Consider the following 25,965-nt stretch of genomic DNA (forward strand, 5'->3'; position numbering starts at 1 on the left):
GACAAAATATTTTTTTCTTAATAAGGAATTTAGCAGTTTAAGTGGGATATAGACTCACTTCCATTTATGTCCTGGAAAATATGTCCTGCAACTTAGCAACAGTGTTTGAAAAGGCTCTCATATTCTAAACAGTACTGTTTATATTCATTAGACTCCACCCCATGTTCCCTTCAGTGATGACTAGTAGGAAATGATATGCACCTTATGCGAGTTAAATAAAAGATTATTTATTTATTTGCAGAATATACAGCAATATAGCTTTTGTATAAAGTAGCATTATAATATATAGTTATATATAAAAATATATGGAGATATACCTATCTCATAGAACTGGAAGGGACTCTTAAAGGTCATTGAGTTCAACCCCCTGCCTTCACTAGCAAGACTGAGTACTGATTTTGCCCCAGATCCATAAGTGGCCCCCTCAAGGATTGAACTCACAACACTGGGTTTAGCAGGCTAATGCTCAAACCACTGAGCTACCCCTCACCAGATTAATTAGACCATTAGTTTGAAATGACAACCTGGTTGTATTGACTAGATATGATTATATGTATAGATATGATTATACATACATCCAGCCAGTATTCAAAACATCATTATATAGTTAATGTGCACACATGCAGTTAGGCTTTAGACACTAATAGACACTACAGAAAACCCTAGAGATTGGCAGGTAATATTCTGGTTAATTTACAACAAGCATCAGGCAACTATTAAATGTTTTAGAGGTCTGACCATCATTAGTATGAAAGCTAAAATATATTCCAAGGGATGCTAGCTGGTAGACTATTAACCCAAAGGACTCAGGTATTGTCCTTTGTACTGTGGGACTAGTTTACTTCAGCAACAAAATCTGCTTTTAAATAACATCAAAGCCTAGAGTAATTTTTTAATCAGCATGGCATTAGTGACTTGCTGCTTCTATTTCAAGTCTATGACCAACTGAATCAAGTAAAATACACTGTTTTAGAAACATTCTAATTAACATACTGAACAGAAGAAAATCTATACTTGAAAAGAATGATCCCTTACTTTCTAATTGAACATCTAAAGATCATTTCATGCTACCATTTTGTTCACTTATTCCTTCCTCACTATAGTTCTCCTGGGAGTCCTTCACAGGCAGATATAAATTAAAGCCACAGCAGCAAAACCATAAAGGAGAATGAGAAACATAAATATCTGAAATCTATACAGTTTCATTCATTTATTGTCTCATTAAAGTCCGTGAACTCCTGTCCTTGAATTCTGCCTATCACGTTACATTATCTTTAGCACTAGTGTGCTACTTTCAGAGAGTAGTTAGAAAAATGACTAAATCTGGGATTTTCAAAGGAGTCTAAAGTGAGTTGGATGCATATCTCTCAGTGAAATACACAATATGAGGGAGACCACCATGTCCAGTTCTAGTATTCATACTTCAAAATGGTTGTTGAAAAATTGGAAAGGGTTCAGAAAAAAGCTACAAGAATGATCTAAGGTCTGAAAAGCATACCCTATAGCCTAAAAAGACTTAAGAAGCTTGGTCAATTTAATTTATGTGAGAAAAGGTTAAGAGGTCACCTGATCACAATCTATAAGTACCTACGGGGAAGCAATTTCTCATCGCAGACGGTTCTTTAACATAGCAGAAAAAGGGAAGGGTAAGATCCAATGGCCAGAAGTTGAAGCTAGACATATTCAGACTAGAAATAAAGTGTAAATTTTAAGTAAGGGTAATTATCCATTGGAGCAACTTAGGGGATCTACCTAGGGACATGGTAGATTCTCCATCAGTTGAGGTCTTTAAATCAAGACTGGATATTTTTCTAAAACAGAAGTTATGGACTTGATATAGTAGCATAAGACCTCACCAAGTAATTATCATGCAGAAATCAGACTAAAAGATCTTAATGGGCCTTCTGTCCTTAAAAACTATTACAATCAATGTAGTTTGGGCACCTAATACCCAACATAAAAATGGTACATATTAAAAAAAGTCAACAGTGGACAACAATTACTATACAACCTTTATCTGAGACACTCTTGATGTGTATATCAGGGGGAGGGATAGCTCTGTGGTTTGAGCATTGGCCTGCTAAACCCAGGGTTGCAAGATCAATCCTTAGGGTGCCATTTAGGGACTAGGGTAAAAATCTGTCTGGGGATTGGTCCTGCTTTAAGCAGGGGGGGTTGGACTAGATGAAGTCCCTGATAATCTGTGATTCTATCGTGTGGTATCAGTATGAAGTGGGATATGGCATAATTTTATTATCAGTAAACTCTGGGATTCTATATACATCATGTAGTTTGATAAGTTATCAAAGTGAGAAAGTTATATGAATTCTTGGTAGAAGTTCATTGATAGTCTTTCTATGGAAGTTATTTCTAAATCTAAATTCTAAAATGGTGAGATTTTGTACCAATGATGAATATCACAGATAATCTAACTCCAAAACTGAACTCAAGAGGAGAAAAGCCAAGCTAATCTGAAAATTATCACAAGACTTTTACAAGCAAAACGTTGCTGAAACCAATACTTTTATATTCTTTAGAGAAAATGGGCCTAGTATAGAAACAAAGCTGCCTTTGAACGTTTCACACAATTGATATTGCTTGGTATGTTAATAGCTGCATTAGAAAATGTTTGCTTTAGAGGAGGGATTCTCAAATCTTTCATAGCAGGGGCCACGTCTTAGCAGAGAGATTCTAATAGAGCTCCTCCCCTCTCATTCATGATTAAAACCACTAGCTTCCTCTCCTGTTCATGAATCCATAATACTCCTGTGTCAACTATGGCAATTGCTTATAAGTTTAATGTGAGTTAACCAATAGAAATAAGAATCACCAACAAGCACTTCATGGGCCATACTTTGAGAACCAAACCCTTATGATTATTATATGCATTTAGTTATTTTGCTTCCCTAAAAGAAACTGCATGCCTTATACTGCCTTTATGCCTCAGACTTAATTGCTTGTATTTGGCTTAGATAATTCTAATAATTGTTCATCTAAATTCTGTCTTTCAAAGATTTTTTTTTAAATATATATCAACCAAAAGTGTTTTGACTAGTGTCACTATTCATGACTAGTGGGACTAATTCTTTGAGTTTGATTATAACTTTGATTGATTTTTATTCCTTTAAATTGTCTTGTTATTTTAAGGGAAAAATACCAGGCACTTCTATATATACACATCATTATCATCCCATTCTTTCTCTCATACACACACTAACTGTGTGATCTCTGTTGACAAATGGAAACTGTTTAATGGAGACTAAGGCTGTGTTTAGACTATGCAGCTTTTAGCGACATGGATGTGCCACTACAGCTGTACCGCTAAAAAGCACTCGGTGTAGCTGTTGTTTGGTGGCAGGAGAGAGCTCTTGCAACAAAAAATGTCCAACCCCAACAAGCGACATTAGCACTGTCAGCAGGAGGGTGCTACTGCCGACAAAGCACCATTCACACTAGCACTTGTCATTGACAAAAAAGTGTGTCCTCTTTTGGGGGGGGCGGGTAGTAGTGGTAACACCTCTGAATGACAAAAGTTTTGTCTTTCACTTGCCAGTGTAGACAAAACCGAAGGTAAGATTAGTAAGGACTGAAATGAATTGCATGAGGTAGAAAGAGAATTCTGCCTTTTTTACAGGACCAGAAGGGTAACAAACAACAAAATAATCAACTGGTGAAATACAGCTGAGGATCATCAGCAGATCAAACTCTCATTGTTTGATAAATCCTAAGAGTATCACACTATTTCTTGCAGCTTTTGCAAGCTTCTGGGTTTTACAAATTAATCTTTTCATAGGTGTCACAAATAAACCACAATGCATAGTAGCAAATGTTTATTTGTGAATGCTTGTAAAAGTATAGACACCAGGAGTAATTCTGTAAAAATGCTATGCTTTCACTCCATTCTTATGTCTCAAACAGTTAAACAGAAATGCTTGACCCTCATGCCCTGAACCCCAGTAATTCCCATCAACAGTAATATAACAGTTCTATAGCAAATTTTACTGATGATGCAAAGCCCAGAATAGAATCTGTGTCTCTCTCTCCCCTAGAACTGGACTGGGTCTGCAGAGCTAACCAGGGTGAAAAATTGTTTTGGGTTATTACAATAAACAGGTCTAACATAGATTCTAGGACTGGAAGGGACCTCGAGAGGTCATCGAGTCCATTCCCCTGCCCTCATGGCAGGACCAAATACTGTCTAGACCATCCCTGACAGACATTTATCTAACCCACTCTTAAATATCTCCCGAGTTCTTGTGTCACATTAGTGCAATCACAAATAATTGCTCCACACACAGACCAAAGTCACATAGGACCCATTTACTGAGCCTTTTCACCACACAGAGAGTTTTAAAAGTAAGTCAGCTTTATAAAGGTACACCTAGAGATTTATAAATGTGTGGATTTAAAAATGAAACTAAATTTATAAGTCCATATACACTGAAATGTATACATTCATTTTCATATAAAATGACCAGTCAGGCTTTATTTAAATACTTTATTTAAGAGCCAATCCATATTTTGACATATTGCCTTAAATGCAGTTATTGATGTTTACATGCCAAGCTATTTCCTTCAGTGTTGCTCCAGTTCCAATTCTGGCATTCTCTAGAGAAAGAGTTTTTTCCATTTGCTTAATTAACATGGCACACTTGGCCCCATGACTCTGTCAATAGTGACATATGCGTCAAAAGTGGAATGGGTGTCCTTGCCACAAGGAATTCTATTTTTAACCACAAATGACTCATCAGCTACTGGGGTCTCCCAAAAGCTGCAATTTGTCAAGTTGACAGGAGGAAAGGAAATAAGAAGGGGGAGAGAAAGAGGTCACATCTCTATTCATGTTTCAAAAGCTGATAATGAGTCTGTGATTGCCTGTGCTACACCACACAGAAGGGTGGTGATCCCTGCTAGTCCTCAAGCGTTGATAACCGCTTTGTTGTATGTTTCTTCGCAAGTGGTACTCGATCTTTTAAAAATTGATCTGAATTGTCTCACTGTTTATATTAGACAGATTTATAATCTTTTCCAGTGGTAAGGAGGAATGTTGCTAACTCACTGTGCATAACTAATCTGACCACAGGGGAAAAGAACAAGGAATTCAGTCTTTGCAGAGACACTGTCAGATGCTTTAGGACTGACCTAAATGCAGGCTTTGATTTAAAAAGAGAAAAGTGAGGAGGAGGAGCAGGAGCAGGTTTTACTCATATACAGCTCACAAATATTTTTGGATGATTTTTTTAAATTCAGTGTTCCCCCAGAAGAGTTAGGAACCCAAGCAAACAGCACTGAGCTAGTACTTGGAAACCAGAAAGCAAAGCAGAAAATGTTTCTGATCTATCTAGTTTCATTGTCTAAATGTAATCAACAAATAGTATCCAGCATAAATGGTGAAAATAAACAAGACGACAGATTTTTCAAAAGAGCTTAGTCCCCATTGTTTTCAGTGGGACCAAATAGGCGCTAAACTTTTTAAAATCTGGCTTTATATATTTTTAATATAATTTCAATTTTAATAGTCTATGGTGTTATCCGTAGAGTGGATAATGGAATTATTGTAGTAACAGTACAATTGTGATGTTATTTAGACAGTATATTTCTTATTCATTTAGCAAGACTAGTAACCATATCAAGTAAAATTTGATTTAGAACACTGGCTACCGGAAACAGTTTACTTGGTATTCAGATCCAGCATCTAGTAATACTGTACTGTAACATGTTTACTTGTACATATTAAAATACATGGAAATATCCATTATCAGAGATTCATAGAAATGTGGCATGGAAAAGACCTGTCTCAGCATATTTTTCATCCATTGGGTCAAATGCAGGACTGTTCCCTACTGCACATTTCCAGGCTAATTGTAAGTGTTTTGGGTAATAGGGTTCTCAACACTCCCCATGGGAGACTATCATTGCTAGGAGAAATTATGGATGTGATATAGTGGCCTGCAACCCCTTGCTTAAGACAGGAAAGGCTGTCGTTATTTCTGAACCTTTTTATGCTGCCGGCAACCCCCATTGGAATTAAAATAAAATTAAGCCCCCCCCCCCCACTAGAAAAAATTGTGACTCCCTATCTTCAGTCTCACTTGGGCCGTGGGCTTCAGCCCCACTCAGGGCTGAAATATGTAAATTAGCTTTGTCGGGCCTCCTGTGGTATGGGGTGTGCTCTGCTTCCTACCCCTTAACTCTGGCCTTTCTCATGACTCCCCCTAAACTCCTCCTGTGACCACCAGGTTGAGAAACACTGTCCTAGTACAACCAGCTCTTTTTCGCTACAGCATTCAGTGGCTGACTGCTAAAGAGGAGTAAAGAAGGGGTCTCAGCAGGGACATCTGGGGAGTGAAGTCTCCGAAACCTCCACGTCCAAACACAGGCAACTTCTATTAGTTACTATCCCACCGGACACCTAGTAGCACAGCTGGCTCCAGACCTAGCCTCCCCTTCATATGAAACTTCTGACATTCTCTTTTAGGTGCTTGATCCTTTCTGCTCCTCTCTCCTCCAGCTTTTCCTCAGCTAGCACCAGGCCCTTCAGTCTCCTAGCCATTCAGTGCAGCCCCATACAATCTCCTGACTTTACACATCCTCCCCCCACACCTCCCGAGGATCATACAGCTTAATTCAAAGTGTCCCAGAGGGTGCCACACACAGTATCATGGGATTTAGAGTCCTTACAATATCTAGCCCCTATGATTCATTTGTATGGTTACCACCTGGCCCGTATTTGACCAGTCTGGCCATTTTTTTTTCACAGATTTGCCAGTTGCCAGAAAAAAATAATTTAATCTGCTGTGGTTTTTTTAATGTGGGTCTAAAGTTTTGCATTATCATCACAATACACTGGGATATCCAATATTAAAAGTTTCTGTGTCCCACTAAAGATGCTGCAGTGTTCTTACTTCTGCAGTTTAAGTGATAACAGATCAAACTGTTGAAAATACAGCTGCTGTCTGCCCACCAACACGCAAGTGCACCATGCATATGCCTGAGAGGGTTTGAGTCATGCAATAGTGAGGAGATGTGCGATGTCATCTATCTTATCTATGTGTGTTCTCTCTCTAGACACTATAAGGGGTTGTTGAAGCCGGGTTGAGGAGTTGCCTTGCACTTGGGGGCTAGGGTTGTGGCAGGCTTGTTTTATGGGGGGGGGGGAAGGGGCTTGCCCTTTTTTTGCATTTCAAGAGATGGTAACCCTGTTCACTTGGATTTAGTTGTAGTTCTGTGGAGCCAATACACAGTACATTGAAGCCTAATCAAAACACCTGTGGCATGGTTTGGATGCCCCCATAAAGGGAATAGCTGACAAACATCAGCAGTGCAGCACAAAAAAACTCATACATTTTTAGAGTAACTTTCAAAAAAAGTCTGCCTACGATACTTAAAGGGTGCTCGATCAAACACTTAATGTTTTCTGAAAATAATCAGTTTCAAGCAATTTATGTCAATGAGGTTCCTTTAACATCCCCAGAATGGTCAAAATTCATCCAAAACCGTTTCGAAGAAACAAATATATTAAATAATACCGGCCAGAGACACAACTCACGGGAAAATTAGGCTGAGCGAGCATCTGTCACATCCGAGCAGATTCTCAGAAGGGGAAGGCAAGATCAGGACAGAGAAATTCTTTAGCAATGACAATACTATAACTCTTATCCTTTCACTCGTACATAACTAAACATGCCCCTTTTACAGAGGGTATTCTTTATAAAGGACAGTCACCTCAACTTGCCCCTCAGTGTAAGGAGAGCCAACATTAAACATTAATAATTCACATCACTGAAGCACTAGAGGTAGCTGCGTTTAAACATTAATCAGAAGAATAAATACATCCCACTCATATAAATCACCAGTTCTCAGAAAGACACTGTACAAATTTGCAAACAAAGAAGATCCTGAACCTATCTCTGGCTCAATACAGCATTATGCTTTCTCCTGAAATTCTGGAACTAACCGTTAAAGGACACTATATTCTTGTCATTCATACTAAGCATTCAAAGAAGCTTTTGACCCCTTCATGCCATGATGGAAATATCCTGTTGTCCCTTAGCATCTCTGATTTTAATAGTCCTCCTTCATAAAAGAAATCATGCACCAGAGACTTTTTAATATAAGCCTTGCTAACCAAACTAATTTGAAAGAGAATTTGTATGTAAATTGGATTCAAGATGTCAAAACTGAAAATACTAGAAACTGGATTCTTCCATTTGTCTATAGAAAAGGTAAAATGTGGGCAAGCAACAATGAACTCCTCATCTTGCCAACATGCCTCAAACCCTGATCTGAGGGGTGCCACTCTTTGGGTGAAAGGGAAGTTCATTAACCAAGCTCATTCATTTCTTGGTTTTCCTGCTGAGACTTCCAAGAACATGGCATTTGGTGTTATTGTGTTTGTGATGTTGACTCTTGTCCATATCACAGCTGGATTTCTGGTCATTCTCTGCTAACCTGGGAATAATATGTAGGGAAGAACTAGAGACAAAAAGCTTCAGATCCCATTAGCAATCTCCATGCACCATCTAGCCCTTAAAGAAATAAGGCATGATATTCAAATTACAGTTGAAGATGAAACCCTTAGCCTTTTGTTATTTCCAATATAAAACTCCAGTAATTTAAGTGGCATGTTTACAAATATTCATATGCAGTTGGTGTATATATATATAGTGTGTGTGTATAAACAAACAATTGAACTTCAAATTATAAACAAAGTTACCAAATAAGTATTAATTGCTTAGTTTGCATCCTGCTTCATCACAACAACTGAGGTAGTGTCACATGATGAAATCCAGTCCATACATGAAACATTGCAAAGGAAACAGAAACCGATTGTGCACATTTCTCAAGCTGTATAACCACAAGTCTGTAATGTGTTTTTCCTCTTTATTAAAATTATTTCTTCTTTGAAAGGTCCCGTGACATTACCCAGGGTACAATCTGGACTGTTGAGCAGCTGTGTTCTCTCAGTTCTCCAACCTGGGATGCCTTTTAAACCGCTTCACTGTGAGACCAACCACTCCTGGTCTGTTCCCACATAGCCTCCAGCATGTAACTTACTCAAACCTGAATGATATGAGTGCTATAGCCAGCCATTCCTGAACTAAATTGCAGAGCAACAACAGCAAATTCCCAGTCCCAGACTTGTCCCCAGAAATGTGTATCTTGTACTGCTTGGCTCTCTCCTTCTGGACAATACAAGTTTATGGAAAATCCTTAATTTTATTAATAGAAAATGATATGCACAAATCCTGTTATCTCAAATGGAAGTTCCCAAACATGTCACTCTAAACACACTGATTTTGATAAAACAATAAGACAAGTTTATTAACTACAGAAAGATTTTAAGTGATTACACATAATGAGGCATAAAAGTCAGAATTTGTTACAAAGAAACAAAAAAGTAAAAATGCAACTAACATCTAACTTAACAGGCTAAATGAATTCAAAGCTAAGGTTCCTCTCACCACATGCTTTTGCAGTTTTACTGGCTGGATGCCTTTCATCCAGGACCTCTCCTCAGGTCTAATGCTCCTTTCCTTGTCCTTCAGGCATTGTGGATGCCCTGGGCAGAGAGAAAGGGAGGAATATTTGGGGGGCATCTGTGCCCTTTCCTTATGGTTCTCTTTTCCCTTTGAAGAGCATCTCCAGCAAATTATGAGTTTTCAAATGATACCTCACAAGGCACACTTTATATAAAATGTTGTAAAAAAGGGTGAAAATGTGGACTTGCACAGGTCCATCTTGAGATCACCTTTCACAAACTTCAGTCTTATTTGCAAGTGATTAGTGGATTCTAACATTTCAGAAAATAAAGCCACATGTGCACCTGACACATGGAAGCTGCAATTTACTTGTGTTAATGGTCAATTGTATATTATAATTTTCTTTTTTTTTAAGGTATATATTGTATTTTAGAAATAACTTTTCTTTCCAGAACTGGGTCATTCTGCTTTTTCTAGTGAAGCCCACCTTGGTGCTAGAAAGACACAATGCAAGTGATTTGGAGGATGGGATTTAAGGAAAATTATTTTTGTCAGGCGAACTGCTGTTTCATAAGTCCAACGTTTCCATACTAGGCTGTTTAAATAAAATATTTAAGTCCATGTGTTGGCACCCAAATAAGTGGTCCACATTTCAGCAGTGCTAAGCAACCATATCTTCTCTTGCACTCTAAGTTCTGAGCTAAGTTGTTGCATCCAATGAGAGTTGTAAATGCTCAGAAATCTCTGGGGAAAAAAAATTGCCGTGATGATCGATGCACCAGTCTAGCGAAGATCCACTAAAATCAACCACAGATTGCTCTCCAGTCAACTTTGGTACTCCACCAAAACGAGAAGCATAAGGTAAGTCGACGGGAGAGTTTCTCCCATTGACCAAGTGCGGTGTAGACACCGTAGTAAGTTGACCTAAGCTACATCAACTCCAGCTACGTTATTCATGTAGCCGGAGTTGCATAACTTAGGCCGACTTACCCCCATAGACCAGGCCTTAGTCAACAATTATTATTTCTTATAATAATTATAGTTATCAGGATAACTGTTAGTCATATGTCCTTATAGTTACCATGATTGCCCAATAGTACTGCAAAATACATAAGGTGGGAATGAACGTTGTCAGGAATTGTGCAAAGGGTCAGTTTGTAAATTATGAAAATATAGAGGACAAACATCCAACATGCTTAATTCTAAATTCTATGTGGATTATTCAACATCAGTCTGGTTTGCAGCTATCTATAGACTTTGAAGGATTAGATTTTTGTTGATAAGTGTCAAGTAAACGTTGATTTCACCATGCACACAGTTTATATAAAATGGAAACTCTGAAGTGTGACTGCTATCAAAAACATTCAAAACCTCATGAATATCTTTTTTATTCTATGTTTGTACAGTGCCTAACACAGTTGGGTCCTGGTCTACGATAAACTCCTAGCTGCTCCTGCAATAAAAATGAAGAGAAGGAGTTTTGCATTCCATTTTTTTTCTATGCTGTTGATTGTTGACTCTCTTGCCTTTTATTGTATAGTAGAAACAATTTCACGGTACTGGAGTTCACTCAAAATTAACATCTCTCGTTCTTAATAAATGGCCCTGCTTCTCTTTGGCATTTAATTACCTGTAAAGGCTGCATATTGCATCGTGTATTCTTCTGGCATGAACAGTGGACCTTAATTATAACAACAGTAGTTACCACTGAGCCTTGGTTATGGACAGTGTGTTCAAAATTTGGTGCAATGCATTGCAGAAAATTAACAATTATAGCCATGGAGTGACTACACACCGTTTTCAGAACATTTCTTCTTGGCTAAACAAGCAAGTGGGTGCCCTGCAGTAACTAATACAAATACAGTGAAGATCAAATTGGCTTCATCTGGCCTTACAAAGGATTGGAATATCCTATTTGGTGCTGACTCAATATAAAAGATGATTCAGTCCTTTAAAGTTATACACTTAGTCATTGTCCAAGGACTGGGGTAGGAACAGTGTGTCACTTCTATGGTTTGTGGGGATCAATGTGAAATGAATGTAAAGTTTTAAGTAATTTGAAAGTATTGGCGCAGCAAGGATTCATTGACATATAACCTAAAAGTTTCTATACACTGAATAAGACAAATTACCTCTAGTGTATCTCGAATGAACTACTGTATGGTTAGAGAGATTATAGGCTGATGCTAGGAATTAACTTTATGGTGCGCAATCCAACTGGATTTGCTTAGCAACGGACAGCATTCATCAGCTCAAAAGTGAAATTATTTGTGGCAAGAGTGTCATAGACAAAAGCCATTGCAGCACTAACCGAACTAGTAGAATTGACAAAGGTAATGCAAGGAGACTGAATGCAGGAGACGGTGGCAAATCTGGACAGAATGTGGAGTGATACTTGTACCATTTGCATGGAATGGTTTTCATATAAATAAATTATTATTTTTTTTGTAGTGTGATAGGTATAAATAATGTTCTACAAACATGTGAAGGGATTGTAACTATCTTGGAACTGGGAGGGAAGTGTCTCCTATCAACAGAGACAATATAACTGGATTCAAGTACAAGTGTGAAAGTAGGGACAGTTTCAGAGGGAAAACTATGAGTATTTTATTACTAGGAGTAGGATGTGAATTAAGGAGGAATGTGAAGCAGATGGAGGCTCCTTCAAGCATGGAGGGTAGTGCAAACATTTCTTTGATGCACATGTTCAATATATATATATCTATCTCAAAAAAGAACTAGATACATTCATGGAGGATAAGTCCATCAATGACTATTAGCCAGGATGGACAGGGATGGTGTCCCTAGCCTCTGTTTGTCTGAAGCTTGGAATGGGCAAAAGGGAATAGATCACTTGATGATTATCTGTTCCGTTCATTCCCCCTGAGGCACCTGGCATTGCCCACTGTTGGAAGACAGGATACTGGGCTAGATGGACCTTTGGTCTGACCCAGTATGGACGTTCTTATCTTTGCAATTAATATTACTGAGATATTTCCTATATAACCACAATCTCAGCATAGGAAATACCAACACGTTTGTATCTATGTAGCAAGGAAAATCTTACAAAACTTTTAATGATAGCCACTGTCACAGCCATTTTGAGCAACAATAACAATTTGTTGCAACACGTTAGAGGGCCAGATGTCAGCGTTTTAATGCATCCTTGCTATATCTAATCTTGCAACTGTGAAAAAATACAGCACAATATTCATCCTGGCCTCAAAATGAAAACAAAAAATGGGCCAGCAAGCACTTGGTGTAGGTCCAAAAGTACAATCAGGCAAAGAATAATTTTATTATAGATGAAGATACTCTTCACAGGGTGACTGAGAAGCACAAAGCCTATGCACCACTTACGTCCCACTTAAATATTCAAAATAGGATTTAATTGGTATTATAGTATTTGTGTTGGCTATCTGCCTACAGGTAAATTTCATTCCACCTACCGAAGGGAGTTCTGACATAGTATATGGCTATGAGCAGACAAAATGGTGACAGGTAGATACAAGGATGGGCACTAAAGTGGAAAAGAAACTGACACACAGAATGGGAGAATTAGCTAAAACTTCTATGTAAAATGCACCAGAATGTTCATCTTCCTAAAAAAATAACAAATGAATCCAAAGTAGAATTGTGTGAAGCTTGTTAATGAAAAAAATATTAGGGTATTCTATGCTCTAGTGTTCATAACACTGCATTGAAACTACTGTAAAGCTATAGTGTTTCACTGCATAATCTTATATTACTTTCATGGGGATTCACATTGTCTGATATTGGGTTTGAGTTTTGGATTTGGAAAAAAGTAAAATTCAAAGCAAAATTCAGACGAAATTGCCAAGTTTCACCTGATTTAGGCTCAAACTTTCATATAATGAGGTGTTTTATTTTGTTTTTCTGTTTACATCAAAGTTGAGTGAGCAAGGTTCACCAACAGGTTTTGGGCTGTGAAGAAAGGTGATGTGTAAAGAAAGAAAGTTCTTGTGGTTACAAACACTAGACTCTCAGTCAGAAAATCTGGTTTCATTTCTTGGCACTGCCACTTAATTCCATGGCTCATTTTCCATCTCTAAAATGGGGATAAAAGTCCTCTCCCCCGCCCTTCGTGTATCTTGTCTATTTAGACTGTAAATTCTCTGGCATAACTGTCTTAATATGTAGTAGTCACTACAGCAAGTCACATGAGATGCAAAAGATCTCTTTACAGCCACAGTAGTCAGGGGAATAAATGAGTCCATGGACATTGCCTGCAATGACACCAATTAAAAGCATTTGCTAATGAATTATTCCAAAAGAATGAGCTGGTCTCATTAATGACACTTCTCTCCTGGGACAGTCACACAGGATATTCCTTGACTGGAATCTCTCAGCTTGTCTCACTGGATTCTAATTTAGTGCCTAACAACACATAACCGTATGAATCCACAGAATTCAAGAAGAAGCCCAGTTCTTCTTCTGGTTAAAATTGCACATAGAATCATAGACTTTAAGGTCAGAAGGGACTATTAGGATCATCTAGTCTGACCTCCTGCGCAACGCAGGCCATAGAATCTCACCTCCCGACTCCAGTAACAAACCGATAACTCAGACATAGGTTAAAGAAGTCCTCAAATCATGGTTTAAACACCTCAAGATGCAGAGAATCCTCCAGATCCTCCTTACACATTGCAGTGTGTATGAGGGTAAGGGAGAGGTGACGTGTTTCCTCCCCACCTGACCCCACTACCCCTCACGGAGAATCTGCTGAGGAAGTTTTCTTTAATAAGAGTCCAAGAAAACTTAATAAGTTTGTCTCATCAACACGGCCTGTTTGGACTTCTTCATGGGAGAGGGTCCCCAACAAACTTAAATAGGGAAATTCCCCAGTCACTCAGAGTCCAAAAAATCTGTCTGAGGGCATGGTTCTTACCTCAGACTGGGTGAGCGAAAAATGTTCCTTCACAGAATCTTTCTTAATAGCTTGATGCTGCCCGCCAAAACCTACTCCTTTGCAGCTTCTCAAAATTAGTCCCCTTCTCTCGCCCTCCTCCGCCCCTTTTATAAGCAATCAGCTTCTTAAGGTTCCCTCCCTGTGCCAGGTGTCTCTCGTTGGCTCATTTAACAGGCCTGCTCCAGGTTTCAAGTCTCTAGCAGGGCAGCTCCCTCACTCCCTCTCAGGGGCAGCTCCAGACATTTCGCTGCCCCAAGCACGGTGGCATGCCGTGGGGGGCGCTCTGCCGGTCGCCAGTCCCGCAGCTCTGGTGGACCTCCCGCAGGCATGCCTGCGGAGGGTCCGCTGGTCCCGCAGCTCCACCGAACCCACGGAATCAGCGGACCTCCGCAGGTACGCCTGTGGGAGGTCCACTGGAGCCCTGCCTACTGCCCTCCCGGTGACCAGCAGAGCGCCCCCTGCAGCATGCCGCCCCAAGCACGCACTTGGTGTGCTGGGGCCTGGAGCCACCCCTGCTCCCTCTCATTCCTTCACTCTCTCACAAAGTACATTCTAAAAAAGCTCTTAGTACCTATGCAAGCTTGGTTTCCAGTTCATATTACTACTGAACAAGGAACAAAGTTTTGCTTTACTTTAAATAATAAACAAAAAGCCAAACAACTGTCATGAAGCCACCAGACTCAGGCTCTAATGGACCTCAAGCCAGTGAATCACAAAGATGAAGAACTAGTGCATACCTCAGACTGAACTTATCTCAGTCAGTTCCGCTAGATATCAGTGTCTTTTCATATAGCAACAGCTAGATGTGTACAGTTTTTACTTAAATGTGTTACAGAAAAGCCAGACAAGAGGTGACTGGGGAAATTCCTAGACAGAAGCTCTGCAGTGAAGCAAAGGATAAGTAAGTAGTTTTAGGATTAATGTTGGTTTCTTTTTTCTAATAAAATTCCTTGATCTATGTAAGAAGAATTCAACTTTTGTGATTCTTTACCATTGTCACATGACACTATCTGCAGTAACCATGTCCCAGAAAATACAGAACTGCAAGAATAATGAACCTTGCAAGTTACTAGAAGTGTTTTAAATTGAATTCTCTCATATGATTCAAAACTTGCATTCATAATCAATATACCATCAAACCCTGACAGGCGCTGAGCACCAGCAGCTCAACTCCCATTGGCTTTAGTAGCAGTTACAGGTGATCAGCACCAACAAAGGTGGTGTTTACAACAGCTAAAACTGAGCCCTCTTATAGCCTATGTAAGGCTAAGAGGAAGCAGCACAAAAAGCATTTTGGAATGAGGAGGCAAGGTAGGATTTTACTGGTATTTTTAGTAATTTATTGCAGTTTCAAGGGAAAGTTATGGCAGAAGGCAACACTTTTAAAGTAATATTAAGCTAAAAGATAATTAAAAATATTACTTTGGAAAAACAACCAGAAACAGAAGATGAAATTTTCTATGTTTCAAGGCTGACCTCAACACAGATGTTATCCCATGTCACCTGTCTAGTGAACAAAATATTTTAGCAGTATCTAAGAGCTGATAGTATTTGTGCAACCTATCAGTCTCTCACAACTGAGTTGTATATAGAGCTTTTTTAGAAAACTGATAAGCTTTCTTCAGAAGCACCTAACAGTTTTGAGACCTTTCTTGATACACAAGGAGAGGTTTTATGCGAAAAAGAGAGAGCTGACCATAGGGAGCAATTCATGTGCATCCACCATATCTAAAAAGAGAAAAAGCTGATTCCGGCTGTCTTCTGTTTAGTAGGCAACAGGGTCGACAAGCTTCTATCCTCAGCAAGACCTTATATGTACATATAAATATATTTCACCATTCATGATGTCACTGCTATTCTTAGATCCAGCTGTTTTTCCCTCATTGCCAAATGGCACTTTTATATATGATTCTAATTAAGGAAGTGCATGATAATGTGAAAATGTAGCCATTTAGCAAGACTTGCAATATTGTCATTCAATTTAAAAAATCAGCATCAAAATAAACCACTACAATGTGTGGCAGAACATACAAAGCAAATTAAATGACTTGTCTGTTGCATCCTCTCTCCTATTTCTGTCCTGTCATTGATCATACTTTGAAAGTCTAATTGGGGACTTGATCTTGTAGCAAAGAGACTCCATTAAAGAAGTTGCTCTCATGAGAAAATGGCTACAGGAACAGGCCTATAGAATGTAAGCTCCTTGGGACAAGGTTTGATCTATGTCAGTAAGACGCTCTGAATATCTATGCCTATATATAAATAACAACTCTAGGTTGCACTATATGTATGAATTCATACATTAAGTGGAGCCAGGATGAAAGAGGCTCCAGAAAGGGTATTAACTCATGTAATGAGTTGCATCCCTTCCACTTTGATTGCAGGAGGGAGAAATCAGGTGAGCCCACAAGTTACAAAATCCATGGAGGACTGCAGAGTCTTCACCAAGTACTTTTGTTGTTTGCAACTCGGGTTGACCCTGGCTCTAAGATGCTATTTCCACCTTCGTGGAAGCTTATGTGTTATACTGGGTAGTGTTTCATACATCTACTATAACATCTACTGTACACTGTTGGTAGTGCATTCTCTGTAAATAGTAAGGGTTGGGTAGGTGAAGGTGGGGAGGGAAAATGAGAAATGAAATAAGGAACTCACCATTAATTTTGAGACGAACAAAACACAGAATATGCTATGTTGCATACAAAAGTGTTGAGAATAAAACTTAACTAATAACATACTAGTACTATTTGAAAGGCAAATACAGGCTAGCAGGGAGGGGGAACTTCCTACAAAAAGCATGGACTAAACACAAAATTACCAAATGTTTGGTACGAGTGCTCTCTGTTCTATTACAGTGTGTTCAGCAGACTCTATGGAACCAGCTACGGGAAATAGGAAGAGAACCTACGTTCACCTAACAGTAAAGGATGATTTCATTAATATCTTACCTTGAAGAACTAAGCATAAACAATTGTAAAGGGAAATGAATGGGAAAAGAACCAGCATTAGAACACATTAAGTTATTTTATACTAAAGCAGATTGTATTTGACCCCTTTTCCTTTGCAATTTAAAGCTCTGGTTTTACACAATTTAAAAATACATCCAGAGATGATGTGAAACTCTGCTAATTTTTCTTAGTAAAAATGTTGCATTTTTATTATTAAACCAGAAGATTAAAATAATTGTGCTGGACACATTTTTAGCATTGCCTTTAGGAACAGGTTACTTCAAAGCTGACAGGATTTACACATTTAAATTGAGTTCAGAGTGTTTAAAAGTTTTGATGTCCATATTAACTGAGTCTTACTGATGCAATTCAGCAAACTAGGGGAGAGGGGTGTGTGGAACCGTTATCTGACACAAGAGCTTTTGGATGAGACTAAATTTGATTAGTAAGGATCCCAAACAGTCAAGCCCTTTTCCTATTCACTGTTTTCTCAATTTATGAACCAAATTCTGCCCTTAGTTACAAACATGCATCACTGGCATCAGTAGGAGTTACACACATTTATTGCAAGGAAGAATATGGTCCTACACACACTATGGTTTTGTGGAACAATAAGCAGGTGGGAAGAGGAAGCATTGAATGGAGTAAGGAATAATGTTCCACCCACTTCTAGCAAGAATGAAGTGCCTTGTGATTCTCTTTGTAAAGAGCCTTTTTTATAGAGTGAATGGAGCCGCTGCTATCTGCCCAGCAAAAGGACTCAATGACTCAGCTCTGGGCACTAACATCCAACTGATCACAACTGGATGGTGCACTTACAGTTCCCTCCCTTCTAGACAGTAGCATCATTCACTTTGCAGAGAACCAACTTTCCCAACAGCACGATTTCCAAAAAGCATGACTGTGACAGACTGGGCAATGGCTAAAGTGTTCATGCCAGTTCTCTTAGAGCTCTGAGTACATTTAACTGACCAGGACACAAGATCTGCCAAGACTGGGCAACTGCTCTTGCTTCTTAAGACCTCATTTCACATGCAGAGTCACACAATGTTGTGTCGTGAACACATCAGTTCACACTGTCAATGACAGGGAGCTGGATGTGTCTGTTTGCATACTGAGAAACTGCAAAATCTATAAGAGAAGAAATTCACAGTAATAAACAAACAGCAGGGGACGTCTTGTTTACTAATGAAGACAAAGGATAGTTCTGGGATATCCTGGAGTGCAAAGCAACACACTGGATGCTTCACCTATGACAGCATTGACAGCATGTATGTCTCACGAAAAGAGGGTTACAGCCAGCCTGGCTGTAAACAGAGTCCTGCAAATCTTGGGATATCTGCTTTATATCCATAGACCATGTTTGCAGGTTGTGGATGGATACGGATTCAAATTTTGTGTCCACACAAGGCTCCAGCTGTAAAGCACTGCAAGAATTTGGGTGAGCAATACTCTACAAAACATGAAAGTATCTTGTTAATGAAGCGTAGGGTTTAGAATGCATGTGATGATTTTATTTTGTAGGTAACTGTTGTTTTCAAAACATCTACTTGCTATAATTTAAATCTTTGTGCTATGTTCAATAAACATGCTCAATATAAATTTATCTAAGTGTTGTGTGTTTACTGGAGCAGTGATCTGAGGAGGAACTGGTAAACTGGGGTGTAGTGTTTTTTCAGATGCAGAAAATCTGTGAGTATTGTGCTAGTCCAGAGGACTAGGGGCTGGACACTCTTTGGAGACAGTCAGGGGGATCCAGGGTTGGAGCATGCCAATTGCTAATCTTCAGAGTGACAGCAGGGCCTACGCAGCATTGAACGGGAGTGCTTGTGTTCCAGGGGCTGGTGGAGGTGGGGAACTGACTCATGACAGTCACAGACAAGGCTTCCTCACACTTAGAACAAGTGATAGTGAGATGCCTCACAGCCTGGGGTACCCCTGGGAAGCGTCACACCTTCTCACAGTTAATACCCTAAAGCATGAGGTTTACTTGCCTCATGTTAGAATATCAGTGTTCAAATTTAGCCAGCTTTTGTAACATTTGGTTACAGCATTTACTCTGATATTACCTCGAGTTTCTGTAACAGACCTACAGATATTTACAGTTAGTAAAAAAACAACAAACAAACAAACAAAAGAAAAAGTGCAGTAGTTGCTGAGTTATTTGGAAACCAGGAAATGTACCTGATTTTCTGCTGCCCTGCACCATTTCTACCAGTGCAAACTCAGTATGAAGCAGATGAAATATGATAACAAATCTGAATAAAAGTTTTTGATGGGGGCAAATGGTTCAAGACAATGGTAAGGCACAATGTATTTAACACCGTATTTTACTGAAAGTTTGCAATCTCATTTAGCTGCTGATTGACTAGTCTGATCATTATTTACAGGGGCAGAAGTGTAATAAACACAAAATGAAGATTAGGCTTGTGCAAATTCACAGAGTGGATCCATTTGGGTTGCTTTATTTTACATGTATATCAGCCTTTACAGTCCCCCTAAAGTTTTTATATCAACCATTGGTTCAAATGCACATTTCTAGTATGTGGTGTTTTTCACTATTTGAACAGAAGCAGAGTTTTCACAATGTAAACTCTGAATTACTTTCACTACACTCAGTACTAGAAACCTGCATTTAAGTGTCTTATTAGACTAATATTTCACTCCCTATGGTGCCACATTGCTGTAATGCACTAAGGACGCTGCAGCTTGAATTACAACTCCTCTTCAACTAATAATCCAGTCATGCTGTGCTGCGCATCAAATCACTCTGCAGTGTGTTTTCTCTCACTTTTGCTAAGCTAGTTCAAGTGGAGGAACTCAAGTGTGCTAACTGTTGCAGCGAAAACAAGCCCAAAGTTATGTGGTAAACTGTGTGCCTAGTCTTAGTGCCTTAAAATGCCACTCATGTCCTAGTGGATTACCCTCCCTAATGGATGTTCCACTGAATAACATTCTATTAACTCCCTTGCAATCGCCATCTTACCAGGGCTGTGGCTCATGCGAGGCCATTGATCTAGGTAATCTTACACTAGCACCACACTTATGTTGTCCCTGCTGCATAAAGAACTGCTGACATAAGTATCAAAGGGGAGGATATAAAATTAGGTTACGTTAACTAGTGTCAAGACATCATGACTGTTATGTTTACATTGATCCGTCATGATGATGCACGGTCATGATGAAACCTTAACCTCTCCCAATTGAAACATTACCACATTTTGTTCATCCCTCCAAAAATTTTGAAATGTTTCTCATGTTCTACAAGATGAGTTGCATAGCCTGGGACAAGTAAATCTAATTCAGAATTTGATAACAATGCTAAATATAATTATGGTATGTACTACATAGAGTCTTTTGATGAGTTTTCAAAGGAATTCCTGGTATTCTGAAATACACACATTATTTGTCCTGTAAGTGTATGACTTCTCAAGTCCAACTCCCTTCCCTACATCCTCTATTCTACTTTTGTCCTTGAAGTAATTTTTCCTGCAGTATGTATACTCTAAACTAAGAGAAATGTTATTTTCTATCCTCTTCTTCTCTCACACCAAATGTAACCAAGACCAGTACAGTTCACAAAAGATCTTTCCCTCATCCCTAAAACTAGCCTGGAAGACCATGCACTAATATAAAGTTCTTTGCATTCAGGTGATGAGTATAAACCCTTTGAATGTAAGTAGATGAATGGAGCAATTTAAAGCACATAATTGCTTTAGAAAAGAGGGGAACGGAAATGTATTAGAATACTCACTTTGACGAATCTATGAAGTATATTACAAGAGCACCAATACTAAGAGCAAAGACTAAGACAACCTGCAAAAAAAACAAAAAGAAAAATGCAATCACTCAACAGTGTATGACCAAAACATTTATTCTTTCACACTTGAGAGAGAAAATAATATGTAAAACATCATTCGATTTATTTTTGGCTGTCATTTATTTTAAAAACTAACCCTGGTCACATTTTCAAACAATATATTTCATTGGTGGACAGGGGGGAGAGAAAGGCTGACTTCCATCTCATGGAAATGCAATTTGCAAATGACTCCTGTATCTTAACCTTTGCCGAAATGGATTAATTAATTTTAAATGACAGGCTGCCCCCACTGAATGGTATTCAAGTCATATTGTAGTTTTATCAGAGCTATCTTTCAGCTTTCCAGCAAAAATGTCTCATTCCTTGTAGGTAACCAATAGAGATGACAGATTAGATTGCATGTACATTTATATTACATGTCTGATAGTGAAATCCATGTGATAAATTGCAGAGCTATGTGATCATTTGCTTTTACCATGCACCTTTGATCATCTTACCAGTCCATTGCTCACTAATACTCCCACCTCTACCAGATCTGCTTCTTACTTTCCAAACCATCAGACAGCTTCAAATAACTGATTTCTCTTTCCAACACTGCAGCAAACAAGTTCCTTCTTTTCACAAGCTGTACCATTTCATCTAATATTATAGGAAACAGGCAGGCAACACTCAAACCTGTCACTAGCCCAAGGTTAAAATCCAATACATTGCAAACCATGAAGGCTAGAAATGGGTGCATTTGACCATTGAAAAGAATCTCAGAACCCCCTTTTTAAAACTTTAAGGTCTTTAATTTCAGCCCTAATAGGTTGTGAAATGTCAGATCTTTTGTATTTATTTCAGATTTTTCAAAAGCTAATTTTTCAAAAGATAAATCACTCTCTCCTTGAGCCTTACACCTTTGGACTGATTGTACTGAGGACCCTAGCTTTATAGGCAAAGGGATACAAACAAGATAAATAAAAACACGTTTCTGAAAAAAAAATTCAACTTTTTTCCTGTAAATTATATGGTATATGGAATACATAATATGGGTGATGTGATATAAAATGTTTTATTGGCTCTAGTTTAGGTGATTTGGGTAACTCGTTCATGGCTTTGCTACTAATGCTGTTATCTCTAACACACATTAATACAACCTTTATTCCACTCCTCACTTTGTGCTGTCATGTATTCTCCGTGGTTAAATACACACAATGCATATTTTTAAAATTAGGATAGCTTAAATATTACTTCCTCCACTGTGCCTGGAAGCTTGCCAAATCTAGGAAGTTCACATGCTATATTGACAAAAATCCAATGAAGTTTGAGCAGGTAGATGTACAGGGGATACATTTTAAGGGAAGCACCAGGCAATAGAAATGCATACTGAAAAGGATGTATGAATTTTCATGCTATTTTGACAAATCCTTTTTAACATGAGACATGCTAAACCAATGCAAAAGTTTTTTTGTTTGTTTGTTTGTTTTAAGAATTAACAATAACTCGGTAAATTTGAAACTAAACTTTCCATTTTACTTGGCAAGTGATTTTGATTTAGATAATTACTAATCCAAATCATAGCTACTGACTCAAGCATTTTCTATTTTCCTTATTGACTGAGCAAAAAAAATATTATTTGTAACTTCCCTTGCCCTGTGGGAATAAAATAGTGATTCCTTGCCCCAATTTCTTGCACCCTTAAGATCTACTGAAGCCATTGACTTCAATGGGTGCAGGATCAAGTCCTTAGGGACAGGGTAGGATAAGTTATTCAGGCTAACACAGACATTTGATTCCCTCTGTGATAAATGAAGGGGGTGGGGAGGATAGCTCCCTTACGGACACCCAGCGAGCCAGTTAGCTATAAAATTCCACTTAATAGCTGTTCTCTACTTGCTTTACCTGTAAAGGGTTAACAAGCCCACAGGTAACAGGAAAGGAGTAGGCACCTGACCAAAAGAGCCAATGGAAGGCTAGAACTTTTTAAAATTGGGAAAAAAAATCCCTTTGTCTGTTTGGTGTTGTTCTCCGGAGAGTGGAGACATAGAGCAGCAATGCTGTAAGCAGCTTTAAAACCAGGTCTGAAAAAGCATCAGTTCATACCTCGAACCTACTTATCTGAAACCCAGATATGTAAGTAGGTCAGAAATATCTAGAAAGATGTGATTAGGTTTATTTCTTTTATATTCTAAGTGTGGTGGACTCCTCTGTGCTAACCCCAAATGCTTTTGTTTTGTTGGTAACCTTTAAGATGGACCTCAAGAAGGTTATTCTTGATGTTTAAATTTTGTAAATGAGTTTTTTAAATCTAGCAAAAACCTAAGTTCCAGATCTATTTTCTTTCTTTTTGGTTTTAATAAAATTTGCCATAAGAACAGGATTAGATTTTTGGTGTCCTAAGAGGTTTGTGCATATGTTGTTTAATTAGATGGTGGCAACTGGAGTTGAACCTAGCACGTGAGGTGATGGGTAGCAAGAAGGGTTTCTACAGGTATGTTACCAACAAGAAAAAAAGGTCAGAGAAAGTGTGGGACCCTTAATGAATGGGGGAGGCAACCTAGTGACAGATGATGTTGAAAAAGCTGAAGCAATGAATGCTTTTTTTGCCTTGGTCTTCACAGACAAGGTCAGCTCCTGCACAGCTGTCCTGGGCAACACAGTATGGGGAGGAGGTGAGCAGACCTCAGTGGTGAAAGAACAGATTAAGGGCTATTTAGAAAAGCTGGACATGCACAAGTCCATGGATCCAGATCTAATGCATCCAAGGGTGCTGAGAGAATTGGCTGATGTGATTGCAGAGCCACTGACCATTATCTTTGAAAGCTTGTGGCAATCAGGGGATGCCCCAGATGATTGGAAAAAGGCAAATATAGTGCCCATCTTTAAAAAAAGGGAAGAAGAAGAACCCGGGGAACTACAGACAGGTCAGCCTCACCTCAGCCCCTGGAAAAATCATGGAGCAGGTCCTCAAGAAAACCATTTTGAAGCACTTGAAGGAGAGGAAGATCATCAGGAACAGTCAACATAGATTTGCCAAGGGCAAGTCATGCCTGACCAACTTGATTGCCTTCAATGATAACTGGCTCTGTGGCTATGGGGAAAGCAGTGGACATATTATATCTTGACTTTAGCAAAGCTTTTGATCCGGTCTCCCACAGTATTCTTGCCAGCAAGTTAAAAAAGTATTAATTGGATGAATCTACTATAAGGTGGATAGAAAGCTGGCTAGATTGTCGGGCTGAGTGGGTAGTGATCAATGGCTCAATGTCCAACTGGCAGCCAGTATGAAGCAGAGTGCTCAAGGGTTGGTTTTGTTCAACATCTTTATTAATGATCTGGATGATGGGATGGAATGCACCCTCAGCAAGTTCACAGATGACACTAAACTGGAGGAAGAGGTAGATAAGCTGAAGGACAGGGATCGGGTACAGAATGATCTAGACAAAATTGGAGGATTGGGCCAAAATAAATCCGATGAGGTTCAACAAAGACAAGTGCAGAGTCCTGCACTTAGGTTGGAAGAATCCGATGCACTGCTACAGGCTGGCGACAGACTGGCTAAGCAGCAGTTCTGCAGAAAAGGACCTGGGGATTACAGTGGATGAGAAGCTGGATATTAGTCAGCACTGTACCCTTGTTACCAAGAAGGCTAACAGCATATTGGGCTGCATTAGTAGTAGCTTTGCCAGCAGATTGAGGGAAGTGATTATTCCTCTCCATTTGGCACTAGTGAGGCCATACCTGGACTACTGCATCCAGTTTTGGTCCCCTACTAGAGAAGGGATGTGGACTAATTGGAAAGAGTCCAGCAGAGGGCAACAAAAATGATCAGGGGGCTGGGACATATGAATTACAAGGAGAGGCTGAGGGAACTGGGCTTGTTTAGTCTTCGGAAGAGAAGAGTAAAGTGGGATTTGATAGCAGCCTTCAACTACCTGAAGTGGGGTTCCAAAGAGGATGGAGCTCCTCTGTTTTCAGTGGTGGCAGATGACAGAACAAGGACCAATGGTGTCAAGTTGCAGCGGGGGAGGTCTAGGTTGGATATTAGGAAACACTATTTCACTAGGAGGGTGGTGAAGTACTGGAATGGGTTACCTAGGGAGGTAGTGGAATCTCCATCCTCAGAGGTTTTTAAAGCCCAGGTTGACAAAACCCTGGCTAGGATGATTTAGTTGGTGTTGGTCCTGCTTTGAGCAGGAGGTTGGACTAGATGACCTCCTGAGGTCTCTTCCAACCCTAGTCTTCTATGAACAGCTCATTTCCTTTGTTTTCTTTCTCAGCTCGCACACGCGCGTGTGTGTGTGTGTGTGAGAGAGAGAATGGGCTTGAGGGTACCTCACATGGAGGAATTCTCAAGTGCTCCTTCCTGGGTTTTTTTGCACTTGGGTGGTGTCCGCATCTACCCATCCAAGATCAGAGAGAAGCTGTAACCTTGGGAGTTTAATACAAGCCTGGAATGGCCAGTATTAATTTTTAAAATCCTCCTGGGCCCCCACCTTCTGCACTCGAAGTGCCAGAGTGAGGAATCAGCCCTGACACCCTCTTGTTCCTAAGTTCTCTTTTGAACAAATGGCCAGGGTGCCTCCCCATTATATTAGCTCCCAAATAATCACACAATATTAGATGTTGCCCAAGTTACTCAGATAATCAGGACTCTACTGTATGGTAGAGTTTTGCCACATCCACACAGTACACCATCACGGCAATACAAAAATATGAGTTTGTACCCCTTTGCAATTCTTGCACTGTCTTTTTTGTAGAAAAGCTCTATAAACACAGCAAAGCCCTTTCACTGTGAGTAAG

General features: G+C 39.3%; 1 protein-coding gene across 17 annotated transcripts in view; it reads right to left on the bottom strand.

Annotated features, from left to right (window-relative positions):
• The window catches only part of KCNMA1 (potassium calcium-activated channel subfamily M alpha 1), a 902,086-nt gene that overhangs the window by 385,654 nt on the left and 490,467 nt on the right, over nucleotides 1-25,965 (bottom strand). For all 17 annotated transcript variants that reach the window (XM_075072755.1, XM_075072754.1, XM_075072751.1 and 14 more), the window contains exon 3: nucleotides 21,115-21,176. In XM_075072755.1, the coding sequence (XP_074928856.1) occupies nucleotides 21,115-21,176 (62 nt within the window). The remainder of the gene's footprint in view (nucleotides 1-21,114; nucleotides 21,177-25,965) is intronic.

The sequence above is a fragment of the Chelonoidis abingdonii genome, chromosome 15, assembly GCF_003597395.2.
Source record: "Chelonoidis abingdonii isolate Lonesome George chromosome 15, CheloAbing_2.0, whole genome shotgun sequence".
NCBI classification, from domain to species: domain Eukaryota; kingdom Metazoa; phylum Chordata; order Testudines; family Testudinidae; genus Chelonoidis; species Chelonoidis abingdonii.